At 39.9% G+C, this 20,962-nt stretch overlaps 2 gene segments (V, D, J or C); both read right to left on the reverse strand.

Moving 5' to 3' along the window:
• Positions 1–14,724: 14,724 nt before the first annotated feature.
• On the reverse strand, positions 14,725–15,039 carry LOC139324342 (immunoglobulin heavy variable 3-48-like). The segment is given in 1 exon segment: positions 14,725–15,039. A coding segment is annotated over 1 exon segment (315 nt).
• Positions 15,040–19,432: 4,393 nt separating this feature from the next.
• LOC139324343 (immunoglobulin heavy variable 3-7-like) lies at positions 19,433–19,747 on the reverse strand. The segment is given in 1 exon segment: positions 19,433–19,747. A coding segment is annotated over 1 exon segment (315 nt).
• Positions 19,748–20,962: the final 1,215 nt, after the last annotated feature.

The raw sequence follows: 20,962 nt of genomic DNA on the forward strand, positions 1-20,962 counted from the left end.
CATGAAAGCTGACTAAACTTGGATGGCAGCCATGAGCAATGAAGGATTTTGTCAGGCTTCCCCATAGCTTCCTCTCAGTGTGTGTCTCTAGCACAGTAATACACAGCGGTGTCCTCTGGTTCCAAGCTGTTCATTTGGAGGTAAAGCATGCTGGAGGCATCTTGCCGGAAGATGGTGAAACGGCCTTTCACTGAAATGGCATAGTATTGGGAGCTCGCATCTCCACCATTGTTTATCCATGCAACCCACTCCAGTCCTTTCCCTGGAGCCTGCCTCACCCAGCTCATGTAATAGCTGCTGAAGGTGAAGCCTGAAGCTTGGCAGGAGAGACGGAGGGACTGCCCAGGCCTTCTCACATCCCCTCCAGATTCCACCAGCTGGACCTCCATTTGGACATCTGGAAAGATAATATTAATATGGACATTTTAACTATCCAACATGTTGCAGTCCATTCACCTCAAGCATGATAGAGCCTCTTAGCTTCCATCTCTGTATGGAAGAACCATTACCTTTGATGATTGCTAAAATGGAGACTAGGTGGAACAAAAATATCATTTTTCTTTTCTCAGTGGAGAAGGTCCAGGCAGATTGGATTTTGCTCTCCACCAACATCTTGAAGAGGGTGGGAGATGATGTCATATAAAGAGGAAGGTTAGGCCTGTATTTACATAAACTTCAGGATAAAAGAGAACCCGATTTGGCTGATGATACCACCGAGAGTTTAGTGTGTAAAGGTTATGTTCTCCATACTGCATGTATTCACTTAATTTTATGACAAGCTCCCCCTTTTTTAATGACCAGTTTGTCCCATTTCTACATGTGCTTCAATGGACTTTTGAAAGGAATTTTCTGTTTAATGTAATGTAATAATCCTTGCTGTAGGAGAATACTCTTTTTATTCATATTTTTAATCTTCATGTATTAGAATGTATTTCATGCACTATGATAAACACATGCCTTTTTTATATTAATCTCCTTTACTGACTTGTATTGAAGGATTACTAAATTTGGGCGTTGATAAGAGCACCTGGTTTTACAGGTTAGGTTATACCCCACGATCAACATGGAATCATTCAAGTGAGCACAATATAAAAAATGGTAAACCAAGGAATCCAACAACTTCCAAAAGTTCAATAAATTACTAAATAAAAAAATAGTACTGGAAAATACCACCACATCCTATTTATCATCTGTAGATTTCTTTTGTTGTCTGAAACAATGTGAAATTAATGCAAATAACTTTATGAGGTTGAAAATTGTTTTCTGCTCCGTCTATAGACTTAAATTCCCAGGAGGACATTTAAAAAAGGAGAAGCGGGGAACATCCTTTAAACAAATAAGGGATAACTAATATGTATTCAAGAGATTAATTAATCTCTAATCTAATTAATTAATTTGTAAAAGAGTTTGAAGACAGGAAAAGGAGCCATGGATGGAAAACTAATCATGGAGAGACCCAACCTGGAACTAAGGAGAAATTTCCTGATAGTGAGAACAATTAATCAGTGGAACAACTTGCCTCTAGAAGTTGTGGGTGCTCCATCAGGAGAGGTTTCAAAGAAGAGTCTGGACAACCATTGGTCTGAAATGGTATAGGGCCATGGTGGCAAAGCTATGGCACCCGTGCCACAGGCATCAGCGGTGCCCTCTCTGCGGGGGCACAAGCCATCGCCCCAGCTCAGCTCAGCTCCACTGCACATGCTCACACACCTCACACTGGCCAGCTGGTGTTTGGGTCTCGGCCACACATGTGCGGGAGTATGCAAGGGGGGGGCGACGTGGGGTGCATGCACGGGGGCACTCACATTTCATTTTGGGGTTGCACGCTTTGGGCACTCGGTGTCAAAAAGGTTAACCATTCCTGGTATAGGGTTTTCTACCAGATCTTCAAACCTTTCCAACTCTGTTAATATGTTAAGACAACATAAAACCATCTTTTGAAGGATCAAGTTAAAGCTCATGACACAATCTGCGTGACTTTCTCTTCTCATGATGCTTTAAAAGATATGAACGTTCAGAGAGCCTATTCCTGCAGAGCTTGGATACTACTGATCCATAAATCTTTTTGTTCAGCTCAATATCTTGGAAGAGACAAGTCTAAAATCTCATTGTGGCCAAGCGGTATCCTGGTAGAATGAGAAACAGGAACAAAGCCCTAAAACCAATTCAGTTTGGTCTACATTTAAGAAAGGAGAGAAAGAGGAAACTCTTCTTTGGTTTGCAGAGAGAACTGCCCAATTTTTCAAACACTGAGGAAAATAACATTCAGTGGGATTTGACAGAGAAGACTGCCCACTAGTGATAAGCAGATGGAGTACAGATGACAACTTTAATTTCACTTCCAGAAACATGAGCCTGGAGAGTTTGATTGAGCTCCTGGAGATCAACAAAGATGTCGTAAGAAAAGTGAACACGCAGCCAAAGCTGATTTTGAAACTGCTCGCAGGATATTGTTTTGATTAGTAACTCTAGAATATATTTTATGGAAAGATTATTGTATTTTATGGTGTGAATATCTTGGAAAGAAAGTTTTGAATTATCCAAAGAAACCTCCATTTAGTTCAAGGAGTGTAGAAATCACCCCAACATATGCTCTTCCATAATCTGTTTTAAATCCTGCAATGAAAGCTATATAACAGAGTTAAAGGCAAACTCTGAAAATGGCCTCAGTTAGTTCAGAGAAATTTGATTTGGGCCAAACTCCTGATAAATACGTCTATGCCATTCTTTTGATTTTGTTTTCATATGGTCTCTCTCTTCTGTCTCTCCTTCCACTGAATGGCTGTGGTTGGAATAGGAGGCCTGGAGCAAAGTCCCCTGTGATTTGTCGAGGGAACTACACAATTGTTTAAGGGAGAGCTGGGAATAGAACTTCAGAAAGTTAAATACAATATTTATTTTATGGATTGATTGATTTTATTTATTTATTTGTCTCCCAGTATAAGGAAACAAGTAACTGTATAGACATAGACATGGACACATGAGGGTTTTTAAGGGGAATTTTAGATTCTTTTATTGTTTGAATTTTAATTTGGACTTGTTGTTCCTTACTGCTGTGGCCCTGAGACATTGTGGAGAAAAGGCGACATATAATTCTGATAAATAAATAAATAAATGAATAAATAAATAAATAGGGATGGTAGGCACGCTGGTGTGCTCATCCATGCCCACTTAGGGACACCTTAAGAAACATGAAAGGTCCACGGTAGACAGTTTAAGGTAAAAGGTATGGGGATCAGAGAGACTAACAACAAGATCAGGTAGAGTCTTCCAGCCATTTACTACTCTATTGCAGAAGTCATATTTCCTACAATCAAGATTAGAGCGAATTACATTGAGTTTGAATCTATTGATAGCCCTTGTGTTATTACGGTTCTCAATAGATAACCGTTATATCCAGCTCAGACAAGTATTTTCTCAAGACTTCCAACCATTATTGATGTGCTATGTTCACTTTTCTTTTTGTTTTCTAAAATTTCTAATTCCATTTCTAAATGACGTTGGTGAAAATCTGCAATGACAAAGGGTACATACTGTATTTTACCCCACAAAAGGAAGTGAAAATTTAAGTGGGTCTTATACACCAAATGTAGCCCTGCCTACCCACTGGCCCCCACCCTTTGGCCTGTGCCTCGCAGCAGTTACCTTCTTGCAAGCAAACAGCAAGAAAAAACAGCCCCTTTCAGCTTCAGCATAGGTTAATTAGGACAAGTTGATTAGATCAGCCTCCCGACTCTCAGCTGATTTGCTCTCAGCTGTTTTGCGCAGGGCTTTCCTGCTTGCTGCAAAAAGTGCTGGAGCAGATTTTTTTTTCCCTAGCTATGCTGAAAAAATGAAACTGAAAGTAAATATCCTATTTATCATCTGTAGATTTCTTTTGTTGTTTCAAACAATGTGAAATTAATGCAAATAACTTTATGAGGTTGAAATTTCTTTTCTGCTCCGTCTATAGACTTTAATTCCCAGGAGGACATTTAAAAAAGGAGAAGAAGGGAACATCCTTTAAACGAATAAGGGATAACTAATGTTTATGCAAAAGATTAACTAATCTCTGTAAAAGAGTTCATGTCTTGGAAAAGGAGCCATGGAAAACTAATCATGGAGAGATCCAACAAAAGGAATAATTTCCTGAAAGTGAGAACAATTAATCAGTGGAACAACTTGCCTCTAGAAGTTGTGGGTGCTTCATCAGGAGAGGTTTCAAAGAAGAGTCTGGACAATCATTGGTCTGAATGGTATAGGGCCATGGTGGCAAATCTATGGCTCCCGTGCCACGGGCACCAGCAGTGCCCTCTCTGCGGGGACACAAGCCACTGCCCCAGCTCAGCTCCACTGCACATGCTCACACACCTCACGCTGGCCAGCTGGCTTTTGGGTCTCTGCCACGCATGTGTGGGAGTACGAAAGGGGGGGCGACGTGGGGTGCATGCACGGGGGCACTCACATTTCATTTTGGGGGTGCACGCTTTGGGCACTCGCTGTCAAAAAGGTTAACCATCCCTGGTATAGGGTTTTCTACCAGATCTTCAAACCTTTCCAACTCTGTTAATATGTTAAGATAAATACCAGGGAACCACCTTTTGAAGGATCACTTTAAAGCTCATGATACAATCTGTGTGACTTTCTCTTCTAATGATGCTTTAAAAGATATGAATGTTCAGAGAGCCTATTCTGACAGAGCTTGGATTCTACCGATCCATCAATCTTTTTGTTCAGCTCAATATCTTGGAGGAGACAAGTCTAAAATCACATTGTGGCCAAGCGGTATTCTGATAGAATGAGAAACAGGAATAAAGCCCTCAAACCAAGGTCAGTTTGGACCACATTTAAGAAAGGAGAAATAGAAGGAACTCTTCTTTGGTTTGCAGAGAGAACTGCCAAATTTTTCAAGGAAAAACTGAGGAAAATAACATTCAGTGAGATTATGCAGAGAAGACTGCCCTCTAGATGGTTAAGCGGCCTTTCATTTTGTCATTGTAGTGAATAGTACCAGAACTGGAGTTTATGTATGACACCCATTCCAGTCCTTTTGCAGGAGACTGCCTCACCCAGCTCATGGCATAGCTGCTGAATGTGAATCCAGAGGCATGGCAAGAGAGCCAGAGGGACTCTCCAGGTCTTCTCACATCCCCTACAGTCTCCACCAACTGAATCTCAGATTGGACACCTAAAATAAAGTTTTGAACATTCTTGTATACAAGAATGGAAAAACCTGAATACAGAGGAGAGAATTACCTCTGAGGACTGCTAGTAAGGACACCAAGTTTATCCACAGTATCATTTCCGCTCCCTCTAATGAATGGAGGGGAACTGATGGTAGAGAAATAGGGAAAGTGCAGAAACTTTGTGTTGGTGGATGTTGCCTAAAAAGGGAAACCATGCAGTTCCTTTAAAGGGGAAATGTAGCCCTGATTTACATATTGCTTGGGATAAAAGAGCCCCTGAATTCATTCATTTAGAGGCTTTTTGGACAGACCTAGCATGTGAGACTTTCAAACAATGCTCCATTCCTAAGAAAAGTGATGCCAGAAATGATTTGTTCTTGTTTTCCTATGAGTAAACAGTTCTTCATAAACAAAAACTGGGTCAGAAATTATCAGAATCGCTCAACTACTTCAATATTAGTGGCTTCTCCAGGGAATTCTCCAGGGGCGTGCATAAGCGCACCAGCGTGCCTATCGTCCCTCTCTTAATGTTTTCTTTTGTTCGTATCCTTTTCATGTATTTATAATTATGTTTACATTTGTATCTGTCACAAAATACATGCTTGACAAAATCAATCAATCAATCAATCAATCAATCAATCAATCAATCATCAGTAGAGAGAAGGAAAGGGGTTCTGCTCTACTTTTCTGCATGGAGATAAAACTTCCCCTCTTTAATTGAGGCCATGAAAGCTGACTAAACTTGGATGGCAGCCATGAGCAACGAGGGATTTTGTCAGGCTTCCCCATAGCTTCCTCTCAATGTGTTTCTCTAGCACAGTAATACACAGCGGTGTCCTCTGGTTCCAAGCTGTTCATTTGGAGGTAAAGCATACTGGAGGCATCTTGCCGGAAGATGGTGAAACGGCCTTTCACTGAAATGGCATAGTATTGGGAGCTCGCATCTCCACTATCGTCTATCCATGCAACCCACTCCAGTCCTTTCCCTGGAGCCTGCCTCACCCAGCCCATCTCATAGCTGCTGAAGGTGAAGCCTGAAGCTTGGCAGGAGAGACGGAGGGACTGCCCAGGCCTTCTCACATCCCCTCCAGATTCCACCAGCTGGACCTCCATTTGGACACCTGGAAAGGAAATATTGATATGGACATTTTAACTATCAAACATCTGCAGTCCATTCACCTCAAGCATGACGGAGCCTCTTAGCTTCCATCTCTGTATGGAAAGGACCATTACCTTTGATGACTGCTAAAATGGAGACTAAGTGGAGCAAAAATATCATTTTTCTTTTCTCAGTGGAGAAGTTCCAGGCAGATTGGATTTTGCTCTCCACCAACATCTTGAAGAGGGTGGGAGATGATGTCATATAAAGAGGAAGGTTAGGCCTGTATTTACATAAACTTCAGGATAAAAGAGAAGCCGATTTGGCTGATGATACCACCGAGAGTTTAGTGTGTAAAGGTTATGTTCTCCATACTGCATGTATTCACTTAATTTTATGACAAGCTCCCCCTTTTTTAATGACCAGTTTGTCCCATGTCTACATGTGCTTCAATGGACTTTTGAAAGGAATTTTCTGTTCAATGTAATGTAATGTTCCTTGCTGTAACAGAATACTCTTTTTATTCATATTTTTAATCTTCATGTATTAGAATGTATTTCATGCACTATGATAAACACATGCCTTTTTTATATTAATCTCCTTTTACTGACTTGTATTGAAGGATTACTAAATTTGGGCGTTGATAAGAGCACCTGGTTTTACAGCTCCACGATCAACATGGAATCATTCAAGTGAGCACAATATAAAAAATGGTAAACCAAGGAATCCAACGACTTCCAAAAGTTCAATAAATTACTAAATAAAAAAATAATACTGGAAAATACCATCACATCCTATTTATCATCTGTAGATTTCTTTTGTTGTTTCAAACAATGTGAAATTAATGCAAATAACTTTATGAGGTTGAAAATTGTTTTCTGCTCCGTCTATAGACTTAAATTCCCAGGAGGACATTTAAAAAAGGGGAAGAGGGGAACATCCTTTAAAACGAATAAGGGATAACTAATGTGTATGCAAGAGATTATTTAATCTCTGTAAAAGAGTTCGAAGACAGGAAAAGGAGCCATGGATGGAAACTAATCATGGAGAGATCCAACATAAGGAGAAATTTCCTGATAGTGAGAATAATTAATCAGTGGAACAATTTGCCTCTAGAAGTTGTGGGTGCTCCATCAGGAGAGGTTTCAAAGAAGAGTCTGGACAACCATTGGTCTGGAATGGTATAGGGCCATGGTGGCAAAGCTATGGCACCCGTGCCACAGGCGTCAGTAGTGCCCTCTCTGTGGGCGCGCGAGCCATCGCCCCAGCTCAGCTCCACTGCACATGCTCACACACCTCATGCTGGCCATCTGGCTTTTGGGTCTCTGCCACGCATGTGCGGGAGTACGCAAGGGGGGGGCGAGGTGGGGTTCATGCATGGGGGGCACTCACATTTCATTTTGGGGCTGCACACTTTGGACACTCAGTGTCAAAAAGGTTAACCATCCCTGGTATAGGGTTTTCTACCAGACCATCAAACCCTTCCAACTCTGTTAATATGTTAAGACAAATACCAGGGAACCACCTTTTGAAGGATCACGTTAAAGCTCATGACACAATCTGCGTGACTTTCTCTTCTAATGATGCTTTAAAAGATACGAACGTTCAGAGAGCCTATTCCTGCAGAGCTTGGATACTACTGATCCATAAATCTTTTTGTTCAGCTCAATATCTTGGAAGAGACAAGTCTAAAATCACATTGTGGCCAAGCGGAATTCTGATAGAATGAGAAACAGGAATAAAGCCCTCAAACCGAGGTCAGTTTGGACTACATTTAAGAAAGGAGAGATAGAAGGAACTCTTCCTTGGTTTGCAGAGAGAACTGCCAAATTTTTCAAGGAAAAACTGAGGAAAGTAACATTCAGTGGGATTTTGCAGGGAAGATTGCCCTCTAGATGGTGAAGCGGCCTTTCATTTTGTCAGAGGAGAACTTTCCACTGGAATCTCTGTAGATGTATGCAACCCATTCCAGTCCTTTTCCAGGAGACTATCTCACCCAGAAATAACTAAGAAGGTTAGTTGATGTAGATCAATCAACTGCTATTCAGTTCAAAGTTCCATCAGCAATGGAATCCACTTGGAGATCTGCTCTGAGAGAGAGAAGGTTCTTGTCTGCTTCAGATTCACTTCCTCTCATTGTGTATCTAGCACAATAATAGACTGCCGTGTCCTCTGGCTTGAGGCTGTTCATTTGCAGATACAGCTGGCTTCTGGCATTGTCCCTGGAGATGGTGAAGCGGCCCTTCACTTTGTCATTGTAGTGAATAGTACCAGAACTGGAGGTTATGTACAACACCCAATCCAGTCCTTTTCCAGGAAACTGTCTCACCCAGCTCATGGAATAGCTGCTGAATGTGAACCTGGAAGCTTGACAAGAGAAACGGAGGGACTCCCCGGGCCTTCTCACATCCCCTCCAGTCTCCACCAACTGAATCTCAGATTGGACACCTAAAATGAAATTTATTTCAGCAAACATTCTTGTATACAAGAATTAAAATGTAAAAACCTGAATACGGATGATAGAATTAACTCTGAGGACTGCTAGTAAGGACACCAAGTTTATCAACAGAATCATTTCTGCTCCCTCTAAGGAATGGAGGAGAACTGATGGTAGAGAAATTGGGAAAGTGCAGAAACTTTGTGTTCGTGGGTGTAGCCTGAAAAGGGAAACCACACAACTCCTTTAAAAGGGAAATGGAGCCCTGATTTACATATTGCTTGGGTATAAAAGAGCCCCTTAATGCATTCACCTACAGGTTTTTTGGACAGACCTAACATGTGTGAGTTTCAACTAATGCTCCATTCCTAAGAAAAGTGATGCCAGAAATGATTTTTTCTTGTTCCCTGTGAGTGAACAATAAACATTTCTTCATATGTTTCAGCACACAAAAACTGGGTCATAAATGATCAGAATCACTCAACTACTTCAATATTTGTGGTTTCTCCAGATCACCAGTGGAGAAAATGAAAGGGGTTCTGCTCTACTTTTCTGCATGGAGATAAAACTTCCCTTCTTTAATTGAGGCCATGAAACCTGACTAAACTTGGATGGCAGCCATGAGCAATGAGGGATTTTGTCAGGCTTCCCCATAGCTTCCTCTCAGTGTGTGTCTCTAGCACAATAATACACAGCGGTGTCCTCTGGTTCCAAGCTGTTCATTTGGAGATAAAGCATGCTGGAGGCATCTTGCCGGAAGATGGTGAAACGGCCTTTCACTGAAATGGCATAGTATTGGGGGCTCGCATCTCCACTATCATCTATCCATGCAACCCATTCCAGTCCTTTCCCTGGAGCCTGCCTCACCCAGCCCATCTCATAGCTGCTGAAGGTGAAGCCTGAAGCTTGGCAGGAGAGACGGAGGGACTGCCCGGGCCTTCTCACATCCCCTCCAGATTCCACCAGCTGGACCTCCATTTGGACATCTGGAAAGATAATATTAATATGGACATTTTAACTATCCAACATGCTGCAGTCCATTCACCTCAAGCATGATAGAGCCTCTTAGCTTCCATCTCTGTATGGAAGAACCATTACCTTTGACGATTGCTAAAATGGAGACTAGGTGGAAAAAAAATATCATTTTTCTTTTCTCAGTGGAGAAGGTCCAGGCAGATTGGATTTTGCTCTCCACCAACATCTTGAAGAGGGTGGGAGATGATGTCATATAAAGAGGAAGGTTAGACCTGTATTTACATAAACTTCAGGATAAAAGAGAACCCGATTTGGCTGATGATACCACCGAGAGTTTACTGTGTAAAGGTTATGTTTTCCATACTGTATGTATTCACTTAATTTTATGACAAGCTCCCCCTTTTTTAATGACCAGTTTGTCCCATTTGTACATGTGCTTCAATGGACTTTTGAAAGGAATTTTCTGTTTAATGTAATGTAATAATCCTTGCTGTAGCGGAATACTCTTTTTATTCATATTTTTAATCTTCATATATTAGAATGTATTTCATGCACTATGATAAACACATGCCTTTTTTATATTCATCTCCTTTACTGACTCGTATTGAAGGATTACTAAATTTGGGCGTTGATAAGAGCACCTGGTTTTACAGCTCCACGATCAACATGGAATCATTCAAGTGAGCACAATATAAAAAATGGTAAACCAAGGAATCCAACAACTTCCAAAAGTTCAATAAATTACTAAATAAAAAAATAATACTGGAAAATACCACCACATCCTATTTATCATCTATAGATTTCTTTTTTTGTCTCAGACAATGTGAAATGAATGCAAATAACTTTATGAGGTTGAAAATTGTTTTCTGCTCCATCTATAGACTTAAATTCCCAGGAGGACATTTTAAAAAGGAGAAGCGGGGAACATCCTTTAAACAAATAAGGGATAACTAATGTGTATGCAAGAGATTAATTAATCTCTAATCTAATTAATTAATTTGTAAAAGAGTTTGAAGACAGGAAAAGGAGCCATGGATGGAAAATTAATCATGGAGAGATCCAACATAAGGAATAATTTCCTGATAGTGAGAATAATTAATCAGTGGAACAATTTGCCTCTAGAAGTTGTGGGTGCTCCATCAGGAGAGGTTTCAAAGAAGAGTCTGGACAACCATTGGTCTGAATGGTATAGGGCCGTGGTGGCAAACCTATGGCACCCATGCCACAGGCACCAGCAGTGCCCTCTCTGCGGACACATGAGCCCTCACACCAGCTCAGCTCCACTGCACATGCTCGTGTACCTCACACTGGCCATCTGGCCTTTGGGTCTCGGCCACACATGTGCGGGAGTACACAAGGGGGGGTGACGTGGGGTTCATGCACGGGGGGCACTCACATTTCATTTTGGGGGTGCACGCTTTGGGCACTCGGTGTCAAAAAGGTTAACCATTCCTGGTATAGGGTTTTTTACCAGATCTTCAAACCTTTCCAACTCTGTTAATATGTTAAGACAACATAAAACCATCTTTTGAAGGATCAAGTTAAAGCTCATGACACAATCTGCGTGACTTTCTCTTCTAATGATGCTTTAAAAGATATGAACGTTCAGAGAGCCAATTGTGACAGAGCTTGGATACTACCGATCCATCAATCTTTATGTTCAGCTCAATATCTTTGAAGAGACAAGTCTAAAATCTCATTGTGGCCAAGCGGTATCCTGGTAGAATGACAAACAGGAACGAAGCCCTAAAACCAATTCAGTTTGGACTATATTTAAGAAAGGAGAGAAAGAGGAAACTCTTCTTTGGTTTTCAGAGAGAACTGCCCAATTTTTCAAAAACTGAGGAAAATAACGTTCAGTGGGATTTGACAGAGAAGACTGCCCTCTAGTGATAAGCAGATGGAGTACAGATGACAACTTTAATTTCACTTCCAGAAACATGAGCCTGGGGAGCTTGATTGAGCTCCTGGAGATCAACAAAGATGTCGTAAGAAAAGTGAACACACAGCAAAAGCTGATTTTGAAACTGCTTGCAGGAAATTGTTTTGATTAATAACTCTAGAATATATATTTATGGAAAGATTATTGTATCTTATGGTGTGAATGTCTTGGAAAGAAAGTTTTGAATTATCCAAAGAAACCTCCATTTAATTCAAGGGGTGTAGAAATCACCTCAACATATGCTCTTCCATAATCTGTTTTAAATCCTGCAATGAAAGCTATATAACAGAGTTAAAGGCAAACTCTGAAAATGGCCTCGGTTAGTTCAGAGAAATTTGATTTGGGCCAAACTCCTGATAAATACGTCTATGCCATTCTTTTGATTTTGTTTTCATACGGTCTCTCTCTTCTGTATCTCCTTTCACTGAATGGCTGTGGTTGGGATAGGAGGCCTGGAGCAAAGTCCCCTGTGATTTGTCGAGGGAACTACACAATTGTTTAAGGGAGAGCTGGGAATAGAACTTCAGAATGAAAACCCCACCTAAATACAATGTTTATTTTATGGATTGATTGATTGATTGAATTTATTTATTTATTTGTCACCCAGTACAAGGAAACAAGTAACTGTATAGACATAGACATGGACACATGAGGGTTTTAATGGGAATTTTAGATTCTTTTATTGTTTGAATTTTAGTTTGGACCTGTTGTTGCTTATTGCTGTGAGTCCTTGTGGAGAAAAGGCGGCATATAAGTCCGATAAATAAATAAATAAATAAATAAATAAATAAATAAATAAATAAATAAATAAACAAACAAACAAACAAACAAACAAACAAACATTGGCACAAATAAAAGGATATAAACAGCCAAAACATAGCCATAAACACGTAGAATGATAACATATAATTGGGGACAGTAGGCCAGGGACGGTAGGCACGCTGGTGTGCTTATCCATGCCCCCTTAGGGACCTCTTAAGAAACATGAAAGGTCCACGGCAGACAGTTTAAGGTAAAAGGTATGGGGATCAGAGAGACTAACAACAGGATCAGGTAGAGTGTTCCAGACATTTACTACTCTATTGCAGAAGTCGTATTTCCTACAATCAAGATTAGAGCGAATTACATTGAGTTTGAATCTATTGATAGCCCTTGTGTTAGTATGGTTCTCAATAGATTTATTTATTTATTTTTTAAATTTTTATACCGCCCCCTCTCCCGAAGGACTCGGGAGAGGGGGCGTTACATCCAGCTCAGACCAGTATCTCCTCAAGACTTCCAACCATTATTGGTGTGCTATGTTCACTTTTCTTTTTGTTTTCTAAAATTTCTAATTCCATTTCTAAATGACGTTGGTGAAAATCTGCAATGACAAAGGGTACATACCGTATTTTTTGGAGTATAAGACGCACCTTTTTACCCCCCAAAAGGAAGTGAAAATTTAAGTGGGTCTTATACACCGAATGTAGCCCTGCCCACCCACTGGCCCCCACCCTTTGGCCTGTGCCTCGCAGCAGTTACCTTCTTGCAAGCAAACAGCAAGGAAAAACAGCCCCTTTCAGCTTCAGCAAAGGTTAATTAGCACAAGTTGATTAGATCGGCCTCCCGACTCTCAGCTGATTTGCTCTCAGCTGTTTTCCGCAGGGCTTTCCTGCTTGCTGCAAAAAGTGCTGGAGCAGATTTTTTTTCCCTAGCAATGCTGAAAAAATGAAACTGAAAGTAAAGCAGGCTTTGTGACAAAATGAGGCAGAGAGAGATTTCTTTTTCTTTTTTCTCACCAAAAAAGGTAGGTGCAAACAATGGGAAATTTAGGGCAAAAGAAGAGAGTTCAATATTTTAAAACACAAAAGAAAAAAAGCTCTATTTAACTAGGGAATTGTAATAATTGAGATACTATTAATTGTATATTGTGTTGAAAGCAGAAATGGTTAATTTGTGGTTTGGAGGAATATATGGGGGAAATTATTTGGTTTATTATTATTGGTAAATACAATTAATTGATTTGTAAGAAATTGGATTACATGGAAATAATTGGAATATTCATGTTCATATTGATTAATATACAAAAAAGATAGTTATAACTAATTGATTTATATAAAAATGTTGAATTTGTATTAAACAATTGTAATATTAAATAATTAACCAATGTGAGGATGGATATAAAAATAGATGACAATGGGAAGGGGTATAATATAGAATAGAAGGGAAAAATTGAATTTGATTAAGATTAGAGATGAGAATGAAGGGTAATATTGGTTTTTTTAAAAAAAATAGATGAGGAATAAATATGGCAAAAAGGAAATATAGAAATTGTAAATTTAATTGCAATGACTAAACACTGTTTAAATTTGTGAACCAGCCAAAGACTCTGTTCAAAGAAAATACATTGTATGTTTGTATGTGTGTTTGTCTAAAAAATAAAAAAACCCCTTTGAAAATGAAATTCTCAAGGGACCATTATTTTATATCTTTCAAAACAGATTTAAAAAATATTTTAATTCTCCAGGAAGCAGCTGGAGGAGCAGTCAATTTGCATACTAATAGACTGCCGTGTCCTCTGGTTTGAGTCTGTTCATTTGCAGATACAGCTGGCTTTTGGCATTCTCCCTGGAGATGGGGAAGCGTCCCTTCACTTTCTCAGAGGAGAACTTTCCACTGGAATCTCTGTAGATGTATGCAACCCATTCCAGTCCTTTTCCAGGAGACTGTCTCACCCACAACAGGTTATAGCCTCTAAAGGTGAAGCTGGAAGGTTGGCAGAAGAGACGGAGGGACTCTCCAGGTCTTCTCACATCCCCTCCAGACTCCACCAGCCTATCGTCCGTGTCCTAATGCTTTCTTTTGTTGGTATCCTTTTCGTGTATTTATAATTATGTTTACATTTGTATCTGTCACAAAATACATGCTTGACAAAATCAATCAATCAATCAATCAATCAATCAATCAATCAATCAATCACCAGTAGAGAGAATGAAAGAGTTTCTGCTCTACTTTTCTGCATGGAGATAAAACTTCCCTTCTTTAATTGAGGCCATGAAAGCTGACTAAACTTGGATGGCAGCCATGAGCAACGAGGGATTTTGTCAGGCTTCCCCATAGCTTCCTCTCAGTGTGTGTCTCTAGCACAGTAATACACAGCGGTGTCCTCTGGTTCCAAGCTGTTCATTTGGAAGTAAAGCATGCTGGAGGCATCTTGCCGGAAGATGGTGAAACGGCCTTTCACTGAAGTGGCATAGTATTGGGAGCTCGCATCTCCACCATTGTTTATCCATGCAACCCACTCCAGTCCTTTCCCTGGAGCCTGTCTCACCCAGTTCATCTCATAGCTGCTGAAGGTGAAGCCTGAAGCTTGGCAGGAGAGACGGAGGGACTGCCCGGGCCTTCTCACATCCCCTCCAGATTCCACCAGCTGGACCTCCATTTGGATATCTGGAAAGATAATATTAATATGGACATTTTAACTATCCAACATGCTGCAGTCCATTCACCTCAAGCATGATAGAGCCTCTTAGCTTCCATCTCTGTATGGAAGAACCATTACCTTTGACGATTGCTAAAATGGAGACTAGGTGGAAAAAAAATATCATTTTTCTTTTCTCAGTGGAGAAGGTCCAGGCAGATTGGATTTTGCTCTCCACCAACATCTTGAAGAGGGTGGGAGATGATGTCATATAAAGAGGAAGGTTAGACCTGTATTTACATAAACTTCAGGATAAAAGAGAACCCGATTTGGCTGATGATACCACCGAGAGTTTACTGTGTAAAGGTTATGTTTTCCATACTGTATGTATTCACTTAATTTTATGACAAGCTCCCCCTTTTTTAATGACCAGTTTGTCCCATTTGTACATGTGCTTCAATGGACTTTTGAAAGGAATTTTCTGTTTAATGTAATGTAATAATCCTTGCTGTAGCGGAATACTCTTTTTATTCATATTTTTAATCTTCATATATTAGAATGTATTTCATGCACTATGATAAACACATGCCTTTTTTATATTCATCTCCTTTACTGACTCGTATTGAAGGATTACTAAATTTGGGCGTTGATAAGAGCACCTGGTTTTACAGCTCCACGATCAACATGGAATCATTCAAGTGAGCACAATATAAAAAATGGTAAACCAAGGAATCCAACAACTTCCAAAAGTTCAATAAATTACTAAATAAAAAAATAATACTGGAAAATACCACCACATCCTATTTATCATCTGTAGATTTCTTTTGTTGTCTGAAACAATGTGAAATTAATGCAAATAACTTTATGAGGTTGAAAATTGTTTTCTGCTCCGTCTATAGACTTAAATTCCCAGGAGGACATTTAAAAAAGGACCATCCTTTAAACAAATAAGGGATAACTAATATGTATTCAAGAGATTAATTAATCTCTAATCTAATTAATTAATTTGTAAAAGAGTTTGAAGACAGGAAAAGGAGCCATGGATGGAAAACTAATCATGGAGAGATCCAACATAAGGAGAAATTTCCTGAAAGTGAGAACAATTAATCAGTGGAACAATTTGCCTCTAGAAGTTGTGGGTGCTCCATCAGGAGAGGTTTCAAAGAAGAGTCTGGACAACCATTGGTCTGAAATGGTATAGGGCCCTGGTGGCAAAGCTATGGCACCCGTGCCACAGGCGTCAGCGGTGCCCTCTCTGCGGACACATGAGCCCTCACACCATCTCAGCTCCACTGCACATGCTCACACACCTCACGCTAGCCAGCTGGCCTTTGGGTCTCTGCCGCACCTGTGTGGGAGTACGCAAGGGGGGCGAGGTGGGATGCATGCACGGGGGGCACTCACGTTTCATTTTGGGGGTGCACGCTTTGGGCACTCGCTGTCAAAAAGGTTAACCATCCCTGGTATAATGTTTTCTACCAGACCTTCAAACCCTTCCAACTCTGTTAATATGTTAAGACAAATACCAGGGAACCACCTTTTGAAGGATCAAGTTAATGTTCATGACACAATCTGCATGACTTTCTCTTCTAATGATGCTTTAAAAGATATGAACGTTTCAGAGAGCCTATTCCTGCAGAGCTTGGATACTACTGATCCATAAATCTTTTTGTTCAGCTCAATATCTTGGAAGAGACAAGTCAAGTTAAAGCTCATGACACAATCTACGTGACTTTCTCTTCTAATGATGCTTTAAAAGATGTGAACATTCAGAGAGCCTATTCTGACAGAGCTTGAATACTACCGATCCATCAATCTTTCGTTCAGCTCAATATCTTGGAAGAGACAAGTCTAAAATCTCATTGTGGTCAAGCAGTATCCTGGTAGAATGAGAAACAGGAACAAAGCCCTAAAACCAATTCAGTTTGGTCTACATTTAAGAAAGGAGAGAAAGAGGAAACTCTTCTTTGGTTTACAGAGAGAACTGCCCAATTTTTCAAAAACTGAGGAAAATAACGTTCAGTGGGATATTATAGAGAAGACTGCCCTCTAGTGATAAGCAGATGGAGTACAGATGACAACTTTAATTTCACTTCCAGAAACATGAGCCTGGGGAGCTTGATTGAGCTCCTGGAGATCGACCAAGATGTCGTAAGAAAAGTGAACACATAGCCAAAGCTGATTTTGAAACTGCTCGCAGGAAATTTTTTTGATTAGTAACTCTAGAATATATTTTATGGAAAGATTATTGTATCTTATAGTGTGAATATCTTGGAAAGAAAGTTTTGAATTATCCAAAGAAACCTCCATTTAATTCAAGGAGTGTAGAAATCACCTCAACATATGCTCTTCCATAATCTGTTTTAAATCCTGCAATGAAAGCTATATAACAGAGTTAAAGGCAAACTCTGAAAATGGCTTCGGTTAGTTCAGAGAAATTGGTTTGGGCCAAACTCCTGATAAATACGTCTATGCCATTCTTTTGATTTTGTTTTCACATGGTCTCTCTCTTCTGTCTCTCCTTTCACTGAATGGCTGTGGTTGGGATAGGAGGCCTGGAGCAAAGTCCCCTGTGATTTGTTGAGGGAACTACACAATTGTTTAAGGGAGAGCTGGGAATAGAACTTCAAAACTAAAAACCTGCCTAAAAACAATGTTCATTTTATGTATGTATGTATGTATGTATGTATGTATGTATGTATGTATGTATTTATTTATTTATTTATTTATTTATTTATTTATTTAATTGATTGATTTGTCAACAAGTACAAGGAAACACATAACTGTATAGACATAGACAGGGACAGATGAGAAAAATTGGCACAAATAAAAGGATATAAACAGCTAAAACATAGCCATAAACCTGTAGAATGAGTATATATAAATGGGGACAGTAGGACAGGGACGGTAGGCACACTGGTGCGCTTATGCATGCTCCCTTAGGGACCTCTTAAGAATTGTGAAAGGTCCACGGTAGACAGTTTAAGGTAAAAGGTAGGGAGATTAGGGATACTAACAACAGGATCAGGTAGAGTGTTCAAGCCATTTACTGCTCTATTGCAGAAGTTACATTTCCTACAATCAAGATTAGAGCGAATTACATTGAAGTTGAATCTATTGATAGGTCTTGTGTTATTATGGTTCTCAATAGATAACAGTTACTGTGTATCCAGCTCAGACCAGTATATTCTAAAGACTTCCAACCATTATTGAGATGCTATGTTCACTTTCCCGTTTTTTTCTGAAATGTCTAATTCCGTTTCTAAATCACATTGGTGCAAATCTGCAATGACAAAAGGTACATAAGTAGGAAAAATACATGTGCAAAAGCTGGATTTGAATTAATCAGCTGTTCAAGTTTTAAGAACTCTTGGGAAAAGAAATTCTCCAGGGACCATTATTTTTCATCTTTTAGAAAAGATTAAAAAAAAAAAATTAATTCCCCAGGAAGCAGCTGGAGGACCAGTCAACTTGCACAGTAATACTCTGCCGTGTCCTCTGGTTTGAGTCTGTTCATTTGCAGATACAGCTGGCTTTTGGCATTGTCCCTGGAGATGGTGAAGCGGTCCTTCACTTTGTCAGAGTAGTAAATAGTTACAGAATTGGAGCTTATGTATGACACCTATTCCAGTCCTTTTCCAGGAGACTGTCTCACCCATAACAGGTTATAGCCTCTAAAGGTGAAGCTGTAAGCTTTGCAGAAGAGACGGAGGGACTCTCCAGGTCTTCTCACATCCCTTCCAGTCTCCACCAACTGAATCTCAGATTGGACACCTAAAATAAAATTTTGAACATTCTTGTATACAAGAATGGAAAAACCGAAATACAGAGGAGAGAATTACCTCTGAGGACTGCTAGTAAGGACACCAAGTTTACCCACAGTATTATTTCCGCTCCCTCTAATGAAAGGAGGGGAACTGATGGTAGAGAAATAGGGAAAGTGCAGAAACTTTGTGTTGGTGGGTGTAGCCTGAAAAGGGAAACCATACAACTCCTTTAAAGGGGAAATGTAGCCCTGATTTACATATTGCTTGGGTATAAAAGAGCCCCTTAATGCATTCACCTACAGGTTTTTTGGACAGACCTAACATGTGTGAGTTTCAACTAATGCTCCATTCCTAAGAAAAATGATGCCAGAAATGATTTTTTCTTGTTTCCCTGGGAGTGAACAATAAACATTTCTTCATATGTTTCAGCAAACAAAAACTGGGTCATAAATGATCAGAATCACTCAACTACTTCAATGTTTGTGGTTTCTCCAGATCACCAGTAGAGAGAATGAAAAGGGTTCTGTTCTACTTTTCTGCATGGAGATAAAACTTCCCTTCTTTAATTGAGGCCATGAAAGCTGACTAAACTTGGATGGCAGCCATGAGCAACGAGGGATTTTGTCAGGCTTCCCCATAGCTTCCTCTCAGTGTGTGTCTCTAGCACAGTAATACACAGCGGTGTCCTCTGGTTCCAAGCTGTTCATTTGGAGGTAAAGCATGCTGGAGGCATCTTGCCGGAAGATGGTGAAACGGCCTTTCACTGAAATGGCATAGTATTGGGAGCTCGCATCTCCACCATTGTTTATCCATGCAACCCACTCCAGTCCTTTCCCTGGAGCCTGCCTCACCCAGCTCATGTAATAGCTGCTGAAGGTGAAGCCTGAAGCTTGGCAGGAGAGACGGAGGGACTGCCCAGGCCTTCTCACATCCCCTCCAGATTCCACCAGCTGGACCTCCATTTGGACATCTGGAAAGATAATATTAATATGGACATTTTAACTATCCAACATGTTGCAGTCCATTCACCTCAAGCATGATAGAGCCTCTTAGCTTCCATCTCTGTATGGAAGAACCATTACCTTTGATGATTGCTAAAATGGAGACTAGGTGGAACAAAAATATCATTTTTCTTTTCTCAGTGGAGAAGGTCCAGGCAGATTGGATTTTGCTCTCCACCAACATCTTGAAGAGGGTGGGAGATGATGTCATATAAAGAGGAAGGTTAGGCCTGTATTTACATAAACTTCAGGATAAAAGAGAACCCGATTTGGCTGATGATACCACCGAGAGTTTAGTGTGTAAAGGTTATGTTCTCCATACTGCATGTATTCACTTAATTTTATGACAAGCTCCCCCTTTTTTAATGACCAGTTTGTCCCATTTGTACATGTGCTTCAAAGGACTTTTGAAAGGAATTTTCTGTTTAATGTAATGTAATAATCCTTGCTGTAGAAGAATACTCTTTTTATTCATATTTTTAATCTTCATGTATTAGAATGTATTTCATGCACTATGATAAACACATGCCTTTTTTATATTAATCTCCTTTACTGACTTGTATTGAAGGATTACTAAATTTGGGCGTTGATAAGAGCACCTGGTTTTACAGCTCCACGATCAACATGGAATCATTCAAGTGAGCACAATATAAAAAATGGTAAACCAAGGAATCCAACAACTTCCAAAAGTTCAATAAATTACTAAATAAAAAAATAGTACTGGAAAATACCACCACATCCTATTTATCATCTGTAGATTTCTTTTGTTGTCTGAAACAATGTGAAATTAATGCAAATAACTTTATGAGGTTGAAAATTGTTTTCTGCTCCGTCTATAGACTTAAATTCCCAGGAGGACATTTAAAAAAGGAGAAGCGGGGAACATCCTTTAAACAAATAAGGGATAACTAATATGTATTCAAGAGATTAATTAATCTCTAATCTAATTAATTAATTTGTAAAAGAGTTTGAAGACAGGAAAAGGAGCCATGGATGGAAAACTAATCATGGAGAGACCCAACCTGGAACTAAGGAGAAATTTCCTGATAGTGAGAACAATTAATCAGTGGAACAACTTGCCTCTAGAAGTTGTGGGTGCTCCATCAGGAGAGGTTTCAAAGAAGAGTCTGGACAACCATTGGTCTGAATGGTATAGGGCCCTGGTGGCAAACCTAT

Source organism: Pituophis catenifer, unplaced genomic scaffold (assembly GCF_029215685.1).
Source record: "Pituophis catenifer annectens isolate HBS135680 unplaced genomic scaffold, rPitCat1.0.hap2 SCAF_15, whole genome shotgun sequence".
Classification (NCBI taxonomy): Eukaryota; Metazoa; Chordata; class Lepidosauria; order Squamata; family Colubridae; genus Pituophis; species Pituophis catenifer.